The 19,658-nt window shown below is 49.9% G+C and overlaps 1 protein-coding gene across 19 annotated transcripts in view; it reads left to right on the forward strand.

Moving 5' to 3' along the window:
* NFASC (neurofascin) overlaps nucleotides 1-19,658 on the forward strand; it is a 181,627-nt gene that overhangs the window by 27,972 nt on the left and 133,997 nt on the right. Inside the window, exon 1 of one of the 19 annotated variants that reach the window (XM_060644233.3) lies at nucleotides 10,788-11,104. The exons of 17 other annotated variants lie outside the window; for them this stretch is intronic. In XM_060644233.3, the coding sequence (XP_060500216.1) occupies nucleotides 11,013-11,104 (92 nt within the window). In that variant the 5' untranslated portion in view covers nucleotides 10,788-11,012. Of the gene's footprint in view, nucleotides 1-10,787; nucleotides 11,105-19,658 lie in introns of those variants that run through there. One more of the 19 variants, XM_060644238.3, reaches the window with a different exon arrangement.

Here is a 19,658-nt window from a genome sequence, read left to right on the forward strand (position 1 = left end):
CCTGTTTGGTTTCAGAGAGACCAGCTTTCAGGCACATGCAGAACAGGTGGAGGAGGGGAGAGAAATGGTGGCAGCGAAGAGGGCACTGGGGGCTTCGGGGAGGCGGGAAAGCAGTGTCCACAATCAATAATTTATTCCTGGATGCCACGCAGGAGGGCGTTGTCATGGCAACGGGCGGGCTGGTCGGCCTGACAGTTGCCTCTCAGAGCTGCCTCCCCTCCCCCGGCTCGTCTCTCCCTCCCCCTCGCTTTTCTTGTGTGTCTCGGGAGCTTTTTTGTGGACTGGAGGCTGCCCGCGCCTGGGATGACACCACTGTGCCCGCTCTCGGCGTCGGGACCCTGGGCTCTCGACAGCGGTCCTTCCCCAGCCCTGTGTGGCCCCAGACAGATGACCAGGGCCGTAGCCTGACTCCCTCGAAGGGTCGTCTCCCTCGCTTCCCAGCCACCAGGCCTCTTGCCTCCGTGCAAGCGCTCTGAGTGCTATTGCTCGGAGCCTGTTTTATGCCGCCTCTCGACCTCTGCTAACAGGTTCAATGCATTGCCTTCTCACCACCCTCGCCGCGCTAGGTGCCTGCTTCCCCAGAGAGATGCGCCCAAGCAGGGCAGCCGGACAGGGCCTTCCCCAGCCTTACCACCCCCACCCCCCCACCCCCGGGGTGAGTCATTCTTGGCTCTGCCGTCTTTGGCTACAGCGGTTGATCCTTCCTTCCTTCCTTCCTTCCTTCTGGCCTCGGTGGACAGGAAGACGCCAGGAGCACGCTGCTGGCCAGAAAGTCTGCCCTCCCCACCATAAGCCCCAAGGTGCCACACAGTAGGTGCACTGTGCATACGCGCGCTTTGTTGTGTAATGAATGAAAGAGAGGTCTGAAGGAGGCCCCGGGGAGTCAGGAGCAGGCCCTCACACCATGCAGGCTCCCTCTGGGGGCTGTCCCGGTCTTTCCCAGGGACTGAGTCTTACGTCCACCAGCTGCACGGAGCCTCAGTGATTGAGACCGTTGAATTTTTAAAGTTATTTTTCATACGCATTACAATTCACCGTTCCCCTGATTCACTGGCTGTCATGACTAATAAGGGATCTGGGTCTGTAATAACCATTTAAGACTTAATGTTATTAGTCTTGTAATTGCTGCCAAGAGTCTTCTCTGTTCTCCGAATTTGTAAATCCTCATGCACAGAGATTAGGAAAACATACCCCTAAGCTGGAGGCTGCCAAGGGGGCTGGGTGGTTGGAGACCAGCCTCAGCTGCCTGGCTGGGGTGTGAGTTTCCTGATAAAGCCTCAAGCCAGAGCTGCAGACGTGCCTGGGGAGCATCTGTGAGCCTTCTTGGGGAGTTGCGGAAGGCGGGGTGGTGGCCTGCGGAGGAGTGTGGCCCGGGTTGCCCGCACGACAAGCAGCTGCTGGTGGAGAGAAGAGCTTTATCTCCAGGGAAAGGACACTCCTTCCCTGCCCCCTCCCCAGCCCAGAGGCTCACAGCCCTGATGGCCCGGAGGAGATGGCAGTGGTGTCCTAATCAGATGGTCATGATGCTGTAGGCAGAGATTAGAGTCGACAGGAAAACCGGCTGTATTAGAAATGTCCTTTGCTGGCTCTATGTCGGGAACTGTCCCTGCCTCTTCGCACGGGGCATCTTTTTCCACACATGGCTCTCTCGAGTCCTCATTGGGAAGGGGCTGTCACAGGGTTGAGTGTACTGCTGTGGTGAAGGGCCAGGGCACATGGCTGATTGTCCCTGGTTTGAGGGCCAGTGTCCCTGCACCTCCCTTTCTGTTCTTCTACCTGGGAAGGTCTCAACACTGCTGCCTGAGCGCACTCCCAACCAGGGCTGGGACCCCTGCCCTCCGCCTACCACCCCCCACTTTCCTGCCAGGGATTAGCATGGAAACTGCCCGCGGCTTTTTTCTTTTTCTTTTTTTTTTTTGTAATAAAATACGCATAGCATAAAAATTTGCCATTTTAATCATTTTAAAGTGTACAATTCAGTGGCATTTAATACATTCACCGTGCCATGCATCATCATCACTGTCTGGTTCCAGAGCACTTTTATCACCCTCAAAGGAAACCCCCTACCAATTAAGCAGTCACTCCCCATGCTCCCTCCCCCCCCCCCCCCCAGCCCCGAGCAACCACTAGCCTATTCTGTTCTAACTCTACCAACTTGCCTTTTCTGGACATTTCATATAAATGGAGTCATATAATGGGTGGTCTTTCCGCGTGTCCATCATCTGCTGATGGATGTTTGGGTTGTTTCTTGTGAAGAGTGCTGTTATGAACATTTGCGGACAAGTTGTTGGTCGAACACGTGTTGTCATTTCTTTTAATTTTTTTTTTTAACATTTATTTATTTTTGAGACAGAGAGAGACAGAGCATGAGCAGGGGAGGGTCAGAGACGGAGGGAGACACAGAATCCGAAACAGGCTCCAGGCTCTGAGCTGTCAGCCCAGAGCCTGACGCGGGGCTTGAACTCACAGACCGCGAGATCATGACCTGAGCCGAAGTCGGACGCCCAACCGACTGAGCCACCCAGGCGCCCCTGTTTTCATTTCTTTTAAGTGTAGACCTAGGATTGGGATTTCTGGGCCTCATGATAATTCAATGTCTAGCTTACGGAGGAACTGCCAGACTTCGCCCCCTTCTTGGCACATGCCAGACTTGATCTTCCTTTGAGAGAGGGGGCCGTCCTCCCTATGCCCACTCTAGGCTATGGCCTTTAGCAGCTACTTTCGGAAACTTTCTAGTTCCTAACCCCTGGTCAAGACACAGTGACATGAGTGGACACAACAAAGCAATTTAGTGGCGGCAACTGTCTTTAATGATGTTACCAGATCTTGTGACCCATGCATGTGCTGCCCTCCAAAGCCACACCGTTTGGGGGCTGTACATTTGTTCCTGTCATGGAGCCAGTGCTCAGAAAACCTTGTTTCATCCTCCCCGGGCACAGTCTTCAGAGATCTTTCCTTGATAAGCATTCTTTGCTTTTGACATGATACAGTATTCCCGTCTGCATCACCCACCATCGTTTTCATTCTTGGCCTGATCTTTCAACTTAAGAAAAATAAAATCAAATCTATCCTCATAGGATAGAAATTTGCCACCATGGGGGCCCATCAAAAGAATATGCTATAGGCTTTGAAAGCACTTCTAAAAGAGAAGCTTCAGAAATGTTCTAAGCATGGGCGGGAGCAGTATTGGAATATGGATGTAGCCTCCCGAGGGGATGTCTTTGAAAGAGGCGATGCTCATTTAAATGTATGAATTCTGGTGTGTTCATTTAAATGATCAGTCAGAAGGCTTTATGGGCATACAATAAAAAGATGACGTGAATGGTTATTGACTTATGTACACCTCCAGGAAATCAAAGAAAGATACGCATTTTAGGAGTTTTAAGAAGATGAAGTTCAAATTATAGCCTGGGAGTGTGGTGGGATGGTTAACATAAAATGGTATTGCCAAGCTGCTGGGGAAGCGAAAGGTCAGTGGGGGAACCCAAAGGCTTAGAATAGCATCCCCATCTTCCTAAGCATTAGAAGACAGGTTTTTACTGCCATCAGTGTGGCTAGGAGGGGGCCATTCTCCATCTCTGGGGACAGTGAGGAGGAGGGAGGCTGGTGAGAAGTATAGGTGAACTAGTGTCTTTGGTGAGTTGAGTTTTAAAATTTTTAAATAGCCATGTCTCTTGCTGTGACCTGCACAACCCAGGGCTTCCCTTTGAAGGTTAAATATTGTAGCCAGCTTTGGAAGTCTGGCAAAGAAGCTTTGGGCACAGCCCCTAGGCCAATGTCCTGGGACTCTTTGACCTACTGGGTTGTGGTGTTTTTCCTCCTCATTCAAAAAGGTGGAGTCAGCAGTGAAAGGAGTGGAACTGAAGACATCTGAGAGAGGCCTGGAGGGAAGGTGGGCGGTCAGGGCAGCCTAGTCTGGCTCTTAGATTTCAGAGACAGGTTGGAGGCGAGTGTCACTGTCCCCACTTTACAACTGGGCCCCAGAAGTGGATAAGATCAGTGGAATTTCAGAGCCAAGAATAGATCCCCTCTCACTCCAAGGTTTAAAGAATATCCCGTCTGGGAAAATAGCACTTCTGAAACCTATTTCACGTCTTTGTCTCATTTATCTCCACAATCACTTATTTGGGGTCAGATATTGATGAATTTGACAGCAAAGCAGAGCAAGATGCTGCAGTGATTTTCAAAAAATATTTCATTGCAGTAAATAAATAAATATATAAATAAATTGAACTGAATATGTGTACACACACACACACACACACACACACACAACCTGCCATTTGAACAATTTTAAGTGTCCAATTCAGTGGTATTTAGTGTTTTCACCATGTTATCCAAACATCACCACTCTCGATTTCCATACTTTTCCATCACCCCAAGTAGAAACTCTGTCACCATTAAGCACAACCCTTCATTACCTGTTCCCCAGCCCCTGGTAACCTCTAATTTGCTTTCTGTCTGTATGAATTTGATGATACTGGATACGTCCTATAAATGGAATCATATGAGCTTTGTCCCTTTGTGTCTGGATTATTTCACTTAGCATGATGTTTTCAGGATTCATCAATATTGTGGCGCGTGTACCAGAGAGCCATTCCTTTTTATGGCCGAATACTATTCTATTGTATGGATGTACCATATTTTGTTTACCCGCTCATCCATCCGTGGACACTTGGGTTGTTTTCACCCTTTGCCTAGTGTGAATAATGCGGTGATGAACATTGGTCTGTAAGCATGTGTTTGAGTCCCTGTTTTCCATCCTTTGGGGTGCATATTTAGGAGTAGAATTACTGGCTCATACGGTAATTTTATGTTTAGCTTTTTAAGGAACTGCCAAACTTGCCTCCTGGCTATTTGTACATCTTCTTTGGAGCAATGTTTACTCAAGTCTTTTGCCTGTTTTTAAGTTGGGTTGTTAGTCTTCTCGTTGTTGAGTTTTAGGTATTCTTTACCAGATGTATGATTTGCGAATATTTTCTTCCATTCTGCAGGTTGTCTTTCCATTGTCTTGATAATGTCCATTGATGCACAGGTTTACATTTTGATGAAGTCCAATTTATCTGTTTTTTCTCTTGTTGCTTGACCTTTTGGTGTCACATGTAAGAATCTGTTATCAAACCCAAGGTCATGTAGATTTATCTCTTTTTTTCTTCTAAGAGTTTCATGGTTTTAGCGCTTCTAATTAGGGGTCCAACTTCATTCTTCCACATGTAGAAATCCAGCTCCCCCAGCACCATTTGTTAAAGAAACTGTCCTTTCCCCATTGAGTGGACCAGGCACTCTTGTCAAAAACCAGTTGGTCATAGATGTATGGGACTCTCAATTCTATTCCATTGGTCTGTGTGTCTGTCCTTATGCCAGGACCACACTGATTTGACGGCTATCGTTTTATAGTAAGTTTTGGAATCAGGAAATACGAGTCTCTGATTTGTTGTTCTTTTTCAGGGTAGTTCTGGCTATTCAGGGACTCTTGCAATTCTGTATATATTTCAGTATAATCACTTTTGGGTATATGTTTTCATGGATATAAGTACTGATTTCTGTTGGGTGAATACCCAGAGATGCCGCTGTGCCATAGGATATAAGTATGTTCAGCTTTAATACCCAGTGTCTATTTTACAAAGTGATCATGCCAATATATTCTTGTACCAGCAATCCCTGGGAATTCCAGCTGTACATCTTTTATCAACATTTGGCAATGTCAGTTCTTCTGTAAGATTTTAGCCTTTCTGGTGGGTTGCCCCCAGATTATGAGTCACACATTGCTGCATTTTTCAAGGACCGTATAGGCATACCCATCTTTGTTCAGGTGCTCCTTCTGCTGGCACCAAGTGTTGGAAAGTGCTGCTTGCTTCCTGCCCCAGCAGCAGCAGCAGCAGCCAGCCGCCTCAGCTCCAGAGCCCGGAGATCTGGCTGGTGGGCTGCATCTTTCCAGCACCAAAGCTCAGCCTACAGGAGAGAACATTGGAATTTGGAATGTGCGTGTAGAATTGCCAAAGGAAAATTGGTAACTGGACTCTGTCCTGGCTGCAGCAGTCAGCCATATGAATGCCAGTGTGGATGAAGCTTCTGGAGCTGTGCCTAGTTCCTGAGAGAGATCGGTGCTTAGGTAACTGCCTCCCAAGAATGAAGAAGCTAGCAGAGCTGTTCCATCTGACCTTCTTTGGCTCCTAGAAGAAGCTCCTTCAGACGCAGCCTGAGTCCAAGGAGGGTAAATGGCTGTTCCTAGCCCTGCAGGCTCTCAGACCGGGGCTTGTGTTTACCCAGTTTACCCAGGGCAGTGATTGCTGTCTTCCTTTTTCAGCTTGCCGGGTAGCCAAACTCAAGTCATATATTTCAGTAAACATTTACTGCAGGCCTCTGTGTACCAGACGTGGAACCGGGCACCTTGGGAACTGCAAAGGTCAAGATGAAGCCCCTATGTGTTGTTCATCGTCCAATAGGGGAGGAAATACTTGCACGTATCATTGTAATAAAGGAGGGCAAGATCTGTGCCTAGCGAGGGGTATACATAATGTGCTTTGGAAACCAGAGGCCGAAATGTTCTTGTCCAGCCAAAGGGCTGAACTGGCTTCCTGGAGGAGGTGGCATTGACAGTGGACCTTAGAGGATGAGTAGGATTTTGTTGAGCAGAAATGAAAAGAGGGAACGCCAGGAAAAGAAACATAAAAAGCAGAGGTAGAGGTGGGCTCTTCCAGGCATTTGGAGAAAAGCAAGTGTAGTCAGATTACTGGATGCTGACAAGGAGTTTCCTAGATATCAGCCTGGGGGAGGTGAATTTTATTCTGCAGAAACAGGGAGCCCCTGCAGGGTTTGCCTGGGGATGAGTCATTCAGTGTCGTTCCTGACCAGAGAACATTCTGGTAATGCAGGGAGACCACGGGATTGCCCCATCCTCTTCTGCTTCTGCTTCTGCACACACATGCACACACATGTGCAGAAACACAGATACAGTTCACACATCAAAGGAGACATACACACTTCCAAACATACATATAGGAACCAGGACAAACACATGCAAGACACCCACACATCAAAACACATGTCCATATATGAGACTTACTGAACACACACACACACACACACACACACACACACACACACACTCACATTCACATAGACAGAAGATACTATCCTGAAAACTGAAGGACACCTGCATTCAACACCACGTACATGTCCTGGAACACCTGTAGATACACTAACACAGGTACCCGCACATATCAAACCACACTAATAATATAAGTCACACATACAAGACACACACTATGGGACAGACATACACATATACCCACCAAGCCAAGCAGGTAGACTTATCCATACCGTGAAACACTTTTAGTTACACATACACAGCCAAGCAGACTGCTCCCACTCACTGGGCCACACACTTGGGAACTGAAGTGTTCAGGCTCAGGGAACTGAAGAGGTTCCCAGGGGCGCAGAGGTTGTGTGCTTCCCCGCGGACTCCCAAACGCATGCTCAAAGGCACAAGCACAGACACACCCACGAAGCAGTCACACCACAGCAGAGGCAGACACAGACTCAAGTGGGTGCGGGCTCGGGCCGTGCTGCTGTGGGGGTTCCTCACTGTGTCCTCCCAGCTCACTGCTGAATGGCTTCCTTCTGGACGGCCACTGCCAGCCCCGTGTGATCCTGGGGTCTCAGCGCCGGGTGGGCCCACAGAGGGGCTCTCCCGCTGGGATTTCCACAGCTCCTCTGACAGGGGCCACCCGCAGTGCTGCTCAGATCCTTCAGACGAAATACTTCACGACTGCAAATTTCCTGTTGTGATGGAATTCACTTTCCATCCCAGGAAGTGATCATGAGGCACCCAGAGAGGAAACTAGACCCTTAGCCGGCACAGTCAGTCAGCAGTCAGCTAACGACTGCAGTTTGAGGGCCCCAGGTTCACCCAGCCTGTCCCTGTAGGCAGTCCCTTGGCCACACTCTGGCAAGGTCAGCCGTCCCCCAGATCATTTTATTGCTGATCTCTTCTGGTGTGGAAGAGCGGGCGGACTGGGCTTGGCACACGTGTCCTCTCAGGGGAGGGCAGCGGGTGGCAGGGGGGTGAGCCTGCGGGGCGTGGGGGTGGGGAGCCCCGCCTGGGACCTGGGATGGGATGGAGCTCTCCTGCAGGCACACCAGCTGTTTCCACGGCCCCAGCCATCCTGTCCTGGTGTGGGCTGTCCTCTGCAAATGTGACCCACATTCAGGCCGGCCAGCCTGAGCAGCTCCCCCGGCTCCCTACTGCCTTCCTTCCTTCTGGCTGCCACCCCCTTCCCACTCCCCATTCTGCACTCGGTGGGCGGGGGAGGGGGCGTCGCCTTTGGTTGAGAAGGAGGCTGTGACACAGCTGGCTCTGAGGGATTGGCCAGTATGGCTGCCTCCAAAGAAGCCTCCAGAAACCAGGAGAACTCCAAAGCAATGGGACAGCCCTACCCACTGGGCACCCCCCATTTGGATGATTGCCTGATCCTCAGAATCTAACCTCCTTTTGTTCCTCTTCAGTGTGGGACAAATCTGGTCTCTCCCTTAACCCCGTCTACCCTGCTGATATGGAAAATGGGCTCCCTCTGCCCCCCGCCCAGCCTGGGGTGCTCCCCTCTTCTGACTCTGAACCTAAGGGCCAACACCTTCCACTTTGGTTGTGTCTTTCTCAGCTCCCCTTCCCACATTCTTACAAACTCCACTAGCCCGAGTTCATTATAAGGATGAGAAATGGCTCAACAGTAGCCCCCCCGGGAAAAGGCCAGTCTGGGGCCAGGCTGTGGGGCAGGAGGGAGCTGGGGCCAGGGGGCTACACTGTTGACTTAAAGCTCAGTATGAGGCAGTAATGGGACTCGATGGTCAGAGAGGCACTCACTGCAAGGTGAGCTTCCCCAGAGGAACGGCAGCATGCGGAACCAGGGCTGTCTTGTGCGCGGGCGATTGCACCATACTGTTAAGATACCTTTGCCTATTAATGAAAGTAGCTTGTGTTCTTTGCAGAAAATTTAGAAAATATAAACAAGCGCAAAGGAAGAAACGCAAATTATCCATAATTTCGCCACCCAAAAAGCCATTCTTACTGTGTTTTTGCAATCTGCTCTTTTCACTTAATAGTCTTTCATATCATTAAAATAGTATTCTGCATTGAGGAGGGTACTTGTTGGGATGAGCACTGGGTGTCGTATGTAAGCGATGAATCACGGGAATCTACCCCCAAAACTACTGCATGTTAGCCAACTTGACAGTAAATTATATGAAAAAATAAAATAAAATAGTATTCTACATTATCTCATCATTTTAATAACTATGTAATATTTCCTGGCTTATGATAGTAGTAAGAATCCAACTTTCTTTCTTTTTTTTTTTTTTTGGTATTTGTCATATGTGTCCCGAACTATCATTCATCGAATTTTGTTACTTGAGATTGATACTATCATTAACCCAATTATACAAATAAAAAGAGTGAGGCACAGAGAGGCTAACTAACTTGTCCAAGGTAACACAGCCAGTAAATGGCAAAGCCAGATTTTGAACCCAGGCCTCTGGCTCTAGAACCCTTATTGTCACATGCTACTTCCTGCCAAACCATGGACATGCCAGTTTATCATTTCCCCTGGTGATGGCTGTTTACACGGTTTCTGACTTTTTACCATTATAAACAATATTTTGATCAACATTTGTGTGACTCACTTTTATATTCTGGTTATCCATGATTATTTACCGAAGATCTACTCTCAGAAGTAGAATTTATGAAACAAGGCATAAACATTTTTAGACTTTTAGATCCATTTCCAGATTTCTCTCCAGAAGAATGTTAGCAAGGCACACTCTTACCATCAGGATGGGGGGGGGGGGGCTGGCCTTTACACTTTAAGAGAAAGCCTGAGAGATGCCTGGGTGGCTCAGTCAATTAAGCGTATGACTTTGGCTCAGGTCATGATCTCACGGTCTGTGAGTTCGAGCCCCGCGTCGGGCTCTGTGCTGACAGCTCAGAGCCTGGAGCCTCCTTCGGATTCTGTGTCTCCCTCTCTCTCTGCTCCTCCCCCACTCGTACTCTGTCTGCTTCTGTCTCTCAAAAATAAATAAACGTAAAAAAAATTTTTTTAAAAAAGAAAGGCTGACCGTCAGAAGTGTGGCATCACAAGGGGAACAGGACAGTGCAGGGATGGAAGCAGCTGCATGGGGGGCAGCCGGCAGGACTGGAGATGTGCGGTCTGGACAAGACTTGGAGTGTTGGATGGAGGGTACATGGCTGCAGTCAAATGTAGTGATGGGCTGTTGAGCAGAAGAGAGAGAAGTTTGTCCTGAGGCCCTAGAGCAGAAGTGGACGAGTGGGCTGATGTTGACCTTGAGAGAGCCCTGGTCCTCTGCGGGGCCTTGGATGGGCGGGGTGGGTGTTGAATAAATGTTACATGACCTGCTGTCATCCCGGCTTGGGTTGGGGTAGGGCATGCATATGGGGGGGGCCGATACCACCCACAAAACATTACATCTCCTCGTCTTAACTGGGGGCTCTGCTCCTCCTCCCACCCCTGCCTCGGGGAGCCTGGCCCAGCCTGGTACTTCTCTCGGTCTATCCCTTCAGAGCCTGAGCAGCACAGCCTGGCTTGTGCCATGGGCCACATAACTCCTCCATTATGCATGAGGGGGACCCGGCGGGGAGCGAATGAGCAAGCCGTGGTGGGGGCGGGGGGCTGAGTGGTTATTAATAAACGAGTGTATTGTGTGGGATTCCATTCACAGCACTTTCAGAGGACGCGGTGGGCTTGAGATAATAAAGCCCTGTTTCTGCCACGGAGGGCTGGGGAGGTGGCAAGTGGGAGGTGGCAAGGAGCAGGGAAACCAGGAATTATTTTGATTCCACCCAGGGCAGGGCTGCTGCGTCTGCTCTGAGACCAGCACCCAGGGTCCAGCTGGGATTTTGCTCAGGCCTCCATCTGCCCACTGGAATGGCCTGGGGTCTAAGAAACGCCTAGCTTTCCATCCCCACCTGTCCCCATGGAGGGAGACTGAGACGACACTGGATGAACCGGAGCTCGACTCGTTCAGGAGACAGGTGGGGTAGTCCGTTCCCCCCTGCTCCTGGCCTCCTGCCCCACCCCGTTCCTCCTTCCGGGTGAGTCCTTCTGCTGTGCCCTTCAAAGTCTCCAGAGTGGCCTGTTCTAGGACGGTTCCTCATTTCCTGACGATGCTGGAGTTGTGTTTGTGTGCAAGGTCTTCGTGCAAGAAGCAGACCGGCCTGGTGTTAGCATGTGGAACATGAAGCGAGCAGGCCAGAAGGGGGAGAAGCGATAATGAGGGATTAGCTGCAGTTTCAGGGCAGAGCGGCAAGGGACAAGGCTGCGCAAGGGAGCTTCGGCCTGAGGAGTGACAGGTGTCTGGGAAGGTGAGGTGCTGAAGAGCATTTGGCGGAGGGGGGACTCGGGCTGTGCCTCTGATTGCAAAGCCCGTATTACCTCTGTGACCTGTCCCTCTGGGTTAGCCTTCCTGAGCCCCTCCCTTTCTCTCCCCCAGCCCTTGGCTCTGGGCCCCACCGTCCCAAAACAGCCCTCTCCCTCCGGCCGAGCCTGTCCGTCTCAGTCTTGGCGTCTCTGGATCTCAGCCCAGGAACGCAGAAGCTGCTGGTTGGGAAGGAGGGAGACCAAGCGGTTTTGCTTTCCGCCAGCTTCTAGGGATGCCGAGCAGGTTCTGATTCAGGGAATCCCGGTCCCCCTTCACTTAGAGTTGAGCCAAAACAAGAGGAAAGCAGGGCCCGGGGCAGACGTGGGTCACCCGACTCTGTCAGGAGCTAATGGTGCTCCCTTTGGCTTTTGTAAGTGGCTCTGGCCCGGAGCTCCCCTGATTTAGGAAACATTTCCTTCTCAAACCAACTCGAAGGACTGCGTGCTAGTTTGGTTGGGAGTTGGGAGGGAGAAGGAGGCCGGTGGCAGGGACTGTCTCTCTTGCCCTCCTCATGGATACACGGCTCCTTGGGGCAGGGCTCGGACTCAGTGACTTGAACTTTTTGTTTGAATTGAGGATTCTGTGACCTTACTTAACCCAGGAAGGTTTGAGGCTGCATTAGAGCCAGAATGGGATGATTCTAGGTTATTGGAGGCTCAAACCGGAAAGGGAAAATCTCCCCAAAGGCAGGCCAGACCTTTCCCTAGGGCAGTGTCAGGGTCTCGGAGCTGTGCAGGCCCCTCCCTTACCCGAGTGCACAAAGCAAACAATGCAGGCTTCCTTGAGCGCACTGCATCCCTGGATGGCCTGCCCTGATCCTGGTCGCAGGGCTGTGGGGTGAGGAGGTGGCCCTGCAGGGAATTGTAGCTCCAACTTGGGCTCTCCACGCCTGCAGACACTGTGGACAGTCACTTCCCTTCCCCTCCCACGGTCTGAAGAGGCGGTGACTATTTTTAGAAGCATCTGCGTGCTCCTAGGAGCACTGTTCTGTGATTTATGTGCCAGCCTGGATGCTGTTGTACTAAGAGAGGGCACCAGAGCTGGAGACACCTCTGGAGGTCAGGAGTGGGAGTGTGCACGGTCAACCCAACTACAGTCCGCCCGGCTGGGCACCTGGCCTGGAGGAATGACCTGGCGTCTTCCACCAAGATTTTGGGGGGTTCCTACTGACTGTTTTATGGTTGTCAGTTGCTGCAGGAGGTTCCTGGATGATCCAGGAACAGGGACAAGGACCTTCCTCAGAGAGGCAGGCAGGCTGAGTCATGCCATGGCGACTCCCGTCTCGAGAAGACATACCCGCTGTGTACCAGGAGGGGTAGGCAAGGTGGCCTTTCCCAGGGATGGGCAAGCCATTGGCAACTGTAACTGTAACAGGCGACTACTCCCTGAGAACTTATCCTGGGACAGGCACTTCTCCGAGTACGTGACATCTGTTGTCTCCTGCAACCTCCCAACAAACAATCTGTGCTGCTGTCCTTTTAGAATTGAGGAAACCGAGACCCAGAGAAGTTAAGCGTGTTGCCCAGTGTCCCATTGTCCATGACCAAGCCAGTGGTCTATCCCGGCTCAAGCCCCTGCTCTCTTGAGCCCTTGGGCTGGGCTGCCTCCCAGTAGAAGGCAGCCACATGCTTTGTTTTGGAAAACAAGACGGACTGAGATCAAATGCAAAAAAAAAGGACTTCCCAATAGCAGAGGGGTCGTGTGGAATCTTCCTTGGAGATCTTTGAGGAGCATCTAGCACTTCAGGAGGGGGCCATCCTGCAGCCTGGACTCTGAATTGATGACCACGCCAGGGATTTTCTGTCAGGGGCCTGTCCATGAGAGATGCTGGACCACGCATCAGTAGCATAGGGTGTGACCAATCAGCAGCCTCCGGGCACGCCAAGCACCCAGCTGGGATTTGGCACCTGGAAAAAGGGCTGGCAGGGGGGAGGTTGCTGAGCATTCACCAGGTAGGGAGAGGAAGCCAAGAGATGCCAAGAGAGGCGTCTCTGGAGCAGCCTGTTGGTTAATAGGCTTTTCATTTTGGTCTTTAGGTCAGACGTGTCTTGTTCACCCAGAAAGAAATCCATGGCTTTGCTAGGGCTCCGTTCCTGGAACCACACCCCTTCCATAGGATGTAAGCATCTATAGTTCACGTGTGCTTAGGGACCGCTGCTGGGGGCTCTCCGAGCTGAGGTGGAATTGACAAGCCATCTGGGTGGGATGGGGGCTCCTTCAGCCAGGCGCCTGCAGGGCCACTCACCCCATTTCTTGCCCTCTGTCACCCTGATCTGCACCATGGGGGCAGCCTCAGAGAAGGACGTGCGGGGGTGGGAGTCCTGTCTCTTCTCCCTTGATTTGTGCAGTGAGGAGCGAGTGCACCAGCACCTGGAGGTGGTGTGTGGGAGTGGTCAGACACATGGGTTCCAGTGTCGGGCTTCCTGGGCTCCTGTCCAAGTTCTACCCCTGGCGGGTTGACCTCCCAGTTTCCTCATCTGTCAAGTGTGACATTAATAGCACCTGTTTCTTGGACTCTGTGAAGGTAAATGAACTAATCCATGAAGTCATTTAGCACAGGAGGAGGGAGGAAGACCCCTCTATCCAGGGCCGTACAGCCATTTCGGTCTCTCTCCCACCCAGCCCCGCACTGTCTTACACCGGGTCCCGGGCCTGCGTGGGGGAGGTGGCCTCACCAAGCACTAGGAGTTCTGCTCCTCACCTTGACTCAGGTTAAATAACCCAGCGGTCCTCTGGCTGCGTCCCACTGCCATTCCCTTTAGCTGGAGGAGCCAGTGCTAGGCCCGTGCTCAGGGTCCAGGACCCCTGCTCCCTGGGCTGCCTTCATCGCCATTTATTTTGGGTCTACAGAGATAAGAGTCCACTTCTGGTTTATTTCCTGTTTCTGACTTCGCACGTCTTCCCCACAGCTCGGCCGTTACCAGCTGTTTCGGGGGCCTGGGATTGAATCATGGTTTTATTCTGCCCTCCCTTCTGCCCCGTGATGGGCTCTCCAGGGCCCTGCTTCCAAGCACTGCACATCCAGCCCACCGTCCCGCATCCACCTTCTTCTCTCCGCCTCTTCGGCCCCTTGTCCTGATTGCATCTGCCCCAGACCCTTTCCTTTCTCTGCCAGCATCCTTCTCCTTTTCCCACCTCTCCCCTGTCCCTGGGCTGAACGTCGCCCAGTTTCTACTTCTCGGGGATTCAGGGACACTTTGCACGACTAAAGCAAACATCTGTTGATATTTAAAAGTTCTTAAGGACCCACATTCTCATCTCCGGGCGAATGCTGCATACTGCTCCTCTGGCATAGGAAGCTTAAAGCAGGGCCCTGTGATAGAGTCAGCCCCACATTGATGGTCATTTTTGAAAAGGAGAGGTAACTTTCCACTTGGCTCCAGACTGAGCAGGGTCAGCATGAGGGAGTTAAGTGAGGAGGGTGATACAATGCTTTCTGGCCGCCCCAGTCACTGCCCTGTGCTTTTGATGTATCTCCTCATGCAGTCTCATGGACAACCTGATGAGTCAGATACCACAATCCCCATTCTACCTGTAGAAGGGAAAACAAAGAGGTTAAGTGACTTGCCTTCGGTCACACAGTGATTAAGTGGGAGAGCCGGGATCTGAGTGTGGTTCTGTTTTTCCTAGAACCACGTATCCTCAAGAGGAAGGTGGGTTGGACAGGACATGTTAATGTATGAAGACACATCTGAATTTTGACTACCCTGGAGCTGGATTTCTGACTCTGAACAAATCCAAGTGTCCTCCTCATGTCCCTTCCTCCTAACTCCCATTCCCTGGTTGTGGACCTCTGAAGGGAAAAAGGGACATCCCCCCCGACCTTGAACCACTGTCTATCAGCCTCCAGGGTGGGCCAGCAATGCGGCCACACTGCTGAAGCCATCAGCTTCCCACAAACCACACATGCTGGGAAACACTGTGTTTTGCTGGGAGAAGAGGAATAAAAAACAGAATAAGGAATCTGGAAGTACCTGAATAATACAGTATTAGAAAGTTAAAGTGCTTTTCCTCCCTAAAAACAGTCTGTGAGGGAACATTCTGCAAACTGTTTGCAGATGCGCCAGAGGCCTGAGGGCCAGAAACCTGCACAAGCCATAGCAGTAACTGCCTCCAATCTCCAGGCTCTGGGCTGTTCTCAGGGCTCTCTCCCTCCCCATGCCCCTCAGCTCCCCTGCTGGGGGCTCTTTGTAGAGGAAGACGTTGTAAGTGACATGGTAATGGGCCTAAACATACCCCAAGAGCCAATGGTAGGTGCCAGCTGCCCTGTTCCCCCCCACCCCCAACACACACACAAATCTCTACCCAAGACAGGATGTGATTAACCAGTTCTGAGGAGCGTTTGGAACTCAACTTTCAGCAGCCTGAGGAGAGGTCTGATGGGGTCTTTGTTTGCCTGAATGTGAAATTCTGGGGGTTGGTGGGGAGAGGTGGAGGGAGGAGGGGTCTTCAGGCCCTTTAGACTCAGCGTAGAATCATAGAATCGCCTGGTAAATGCACGGTCATTTGGGATGCATTGTCTTCCTGCGTAAGCCTTTAAGATCTGCCTTCTAAATTACTACTAAAGCATGTGACTCTTGTACCCGAGCTCTTAGGTTTTTTAATTTTTTCACTCTTAAATTCAACTGTATTGGGGTATAATTTGCATTCAATAAAATGTACTCATTGTTAGGGTATAGTCAGATGAGATTGACATATGCATATACCCATGTAACCACCATTCCAATCAAGTTATAGAATATTTCATCACCCCTGAAAATGCCCTCATCCCATCTGCAGGCAGTCTCCCCCCCCAGCTGCTGGCCCCAGGCAACCACAGAGCAGCTTTCTGTCACTATAGATTGATTTGCCTGTTCTGGATATCCATGTGTGTGCAATATGGTCTTTGTTGCTGCTAGGGATAGATAAGCCTCAGGGGAGAATAAGTTATTTGAGACTCCTGCACAGGCGTGGCCCCTGCCAGGGGATCTCCCATCTCTGCACCCTCTCTGTCCCTCTTGAGCCCTTTAGCCCACTGCTGCCTTGGGTCTGTGGCAGGAGAAAGATCACTCTCTTCCCTCTGCTTTGGCACTGACTCCAGGGAAATGGTAGGGAGAGGAGGTTTGGGGGAATTCTGGGCTGTGGATGCAGAACTCAAGATGTGGGGGATGACTTTCAACCATGAGAAATGGATGTGGGGTTCTGAGAGGGAAAGCCTGGGTAATGTGGCGGTAGACAGGCAACTGAGCTGGCCTCTCTCCTGCCACAGGCTTTGTTACCACTGTCGCTGCCATTCTTTGCATCTAGGTGGGTGTGAAAGCTGCTCCCCTGAAACTCAGGGGTTCTTTTAAATGAATTGAGAGTCAAGGAAGGAGAGGAAGCAGACTTCAGGTCCAGCCTGTGTGTGTCCTGCCTGGCAAGGATGTGTTGGAGGACAAATAAGGAGCCTGGCTTGTTGGCTGTCTTGGGGACGGGGGCTGACCACACCACACCCTTCTCCTTGTGCTCAGGTCTGCAGCTTCCCCTCTCCTGGGGCAGGAGGGAAGGGTAGCACATGACACTGATTCTTACATAGTGGCAAGACCCAGTGCCAACCTGGTAGAGAAGGACACAGTGCTAAGGATTTGCTGCAATTTTGCATAACCCTTCTGGGATCCCATCATCTCTGCAAGTGAGCATGTTTTAAGGATATTTTAAGGGTGCTTTTATCTCTTGGGGAAAATGGATAAAAACTAAAGCCAAGATGCTGTCGTTATGGTATTTTTTCTTTTCTTCTTATTCTTATTCTTATCATCATCATCATCATCATCATCATCATCATCATCATCATTATTTCTCTGTGGTAAAATACACTGTTGGGGAGGAAGAAATTTTTCCATGTCCGTCAAGATTCTTCTAGCTGAAATGAGAATTAAATTGAGATGAAAGAGAGTAACAGGAGAACATCAAATTTAATTTCATACATATAGGGAATCCACACAGACGTGAAAATCCAAAGACAGTCAGGCAAATATATAAGGAGAAGGGGTAGGGGTCTGGGACTTCAAAGGGAAGGAATGCAATTCACAGGAAGATGAAAAAAGAGTTTGGTAAACAAATGTTTGCTGTGCCACTCAGAAACAATGGGACATGGAAGACTTTGATCAATCAGGCCTTACTAAGTTCCTCCCTGTCTCCCCTATCTAGTTTATATCATAACGTAGTTGTCTGTGGTGATAGAGCTTCTCCTGGAACATCTTTGTTTCTTCAAGGAGAGAAAAGAAACTAAATTCTTTTAGGCAGTTGTGTATATGTAGGAGGCAGAGATCAATGTTTCTTCCAGAGTCTTCTGGGTCTTGATTGTTTTCAGCTTAAGAACCTTTTTATAATCTGCATGCCAAAGTTTACCATTGTCAGCATTTTTGGTTGTACAGTTCAGTGGCATTAGATACATTTTCATCATTGTGCAACCATCACCACCATCCATCTCCAGAACTATCATCTTCCCAAACTGAAATTCCATACCCATTAACTCCCCCTGCCCCACTCCTCCTGGCACCTGGCAGCCATCATTCTACTTTCTGTGTCTAGGAATCCCACTGCTCTAGGTATGTCATATAAGTAGGATCATGTAGTGTTTGCATGCCTGCCTTGGATCACTTAGCATAACGTCTTCCAGATTCATCCATGTTGTAGCAAGTGTCAGAATTCCATTCCTTTTTAAAGCAGAATAACATTTCATTGTATAGGTAGACCACATTTTGTTTATCCATTCATCTGTCAATGGACATCTGAGTTGTTTCTGCCTGTTGGCTGTTGTGAATAATGCTGCTATTATGAACGTTTGTATACAAATATCGGTTTGAGTCATTATGGTATTTAAATGCTCAGCAGCCCCTCCTAGCAGCTCCTCCTGCTTAAATTCACTGCTGCCCAAGGCCCAGAGTGGTGTGCATTCATGCTCCCCTAGCCTGGTACCCTGTCTCCTCTAAGTTGGTGCCTGTGGCATGGTACCCTTCAAATACTTCAGTGTTTGATGGGTAGTGGGCACTTAGGTTTTCCAGGCAATGGAATTTTGAGTTCTTTTTTCTAGAAGCTTTCTTTTTCAGTGTGTTTTAGTTACTCTTGGCCCCTGCCAGACTTTTGGAGTTTGAGTCCGTTAAGCTTCTTAATATAAGAATACAGTAGAACATCTTTGTTTCTTCAAGGAGAGAAAAGAAACTAAATTTTGTCAAGTATCTATTATGTGCTATCAGATACCTGTGCTCTTAGGTACCGTTCAAGGTGCTACCAAGGTACTGCTTGCTTTATATCCTTTTATAGGGCTGTCCTATGAGATAGGTCACAACCAGAGTTTTAAGGGTAAGGAAGCTGAGGAGAGGCTCCGAGAAGTTAAGTCACTTGCCCAGGCTCACTGAGGCCAACACTCTTTCTATACACCACCTAAATACCTCCCTGGTCTTTCAGATGAAAATGAGCCACAGAAATTTCCTGGACGTTTTCTTTACAATGGAAATCCAAGCCTGGAGTTTCCCCTATGATTTGAAAAGAGCAGTCCTTTAGGCTTCCTTGCCCTAGTTTTGGTAAAATATGGAATTATTAATTAAGGTTTTGGGTTGTTTTTCAGAATATACAAAAGTAGAGAACACTATCATGAATCCCCATATACCCATCTCCCAGCTTCAATAATTATGGACACTTGGCCTGTCTTGTTTCATCAATCAGGTTCTTCTTTTTGATCCGTGGGGTCCTCCCAAGTGATATGGCAGCAGTTGGTGTTTTCTGGAAGAGAGAAGGGGACTCGGCAGGTCTGGGAATCGCAGAGCTAAATCTCTTCCCAGCTGGAAGAGTGTTAATTGCCACCGGTTGGAATCCCCTCTGATGGTTCATTATTCAGCTGGTTACTGAACACCGTCCAGGAGGCAGGGGGAGGAGGGCACATCTTTTGAGAGGCCTGGCGGGACCTGGCAGGGTGGTATGCAGAGAGGCTTCCCTTTCTTAGAGCATTTTCCTCCTACTGTTTGATTTTATTGGAATTCTCCTGAGCGGCAAGAGAGAAGGTTATGTGAGGATAACTGTCCCCTTAGGAGAACAATGCTAAGCCAAAGCTGTCTTGCGGTGGAACAGGGACTGGTGGGAAATAAGCCTAGAGCCTCTTCAGCTAGATTTATTTAGCAAACATTTTCCCTTTTTATTTAATGAATATCCACAGTGTGCCAGGCACTGTGCTAGATGCAGCAGACCCAACCAGGAAACCTTGGTATCTGCTC

This window comes from Panthera onca, chromosome F1, assembly GCF_046562875.1.
Source record: "Panthera onca isolate mPanOnc1 chromosome F1, mPanOnc1 haplotype 2, whole genome shotgun sequence".
Classification (NCBI taxonomy): domain Eukaryota; kingdom Metazoa; phylum Chordata; class Mammalia; order Carnivora; family Felidae; genus Panthera; species Panthera onca.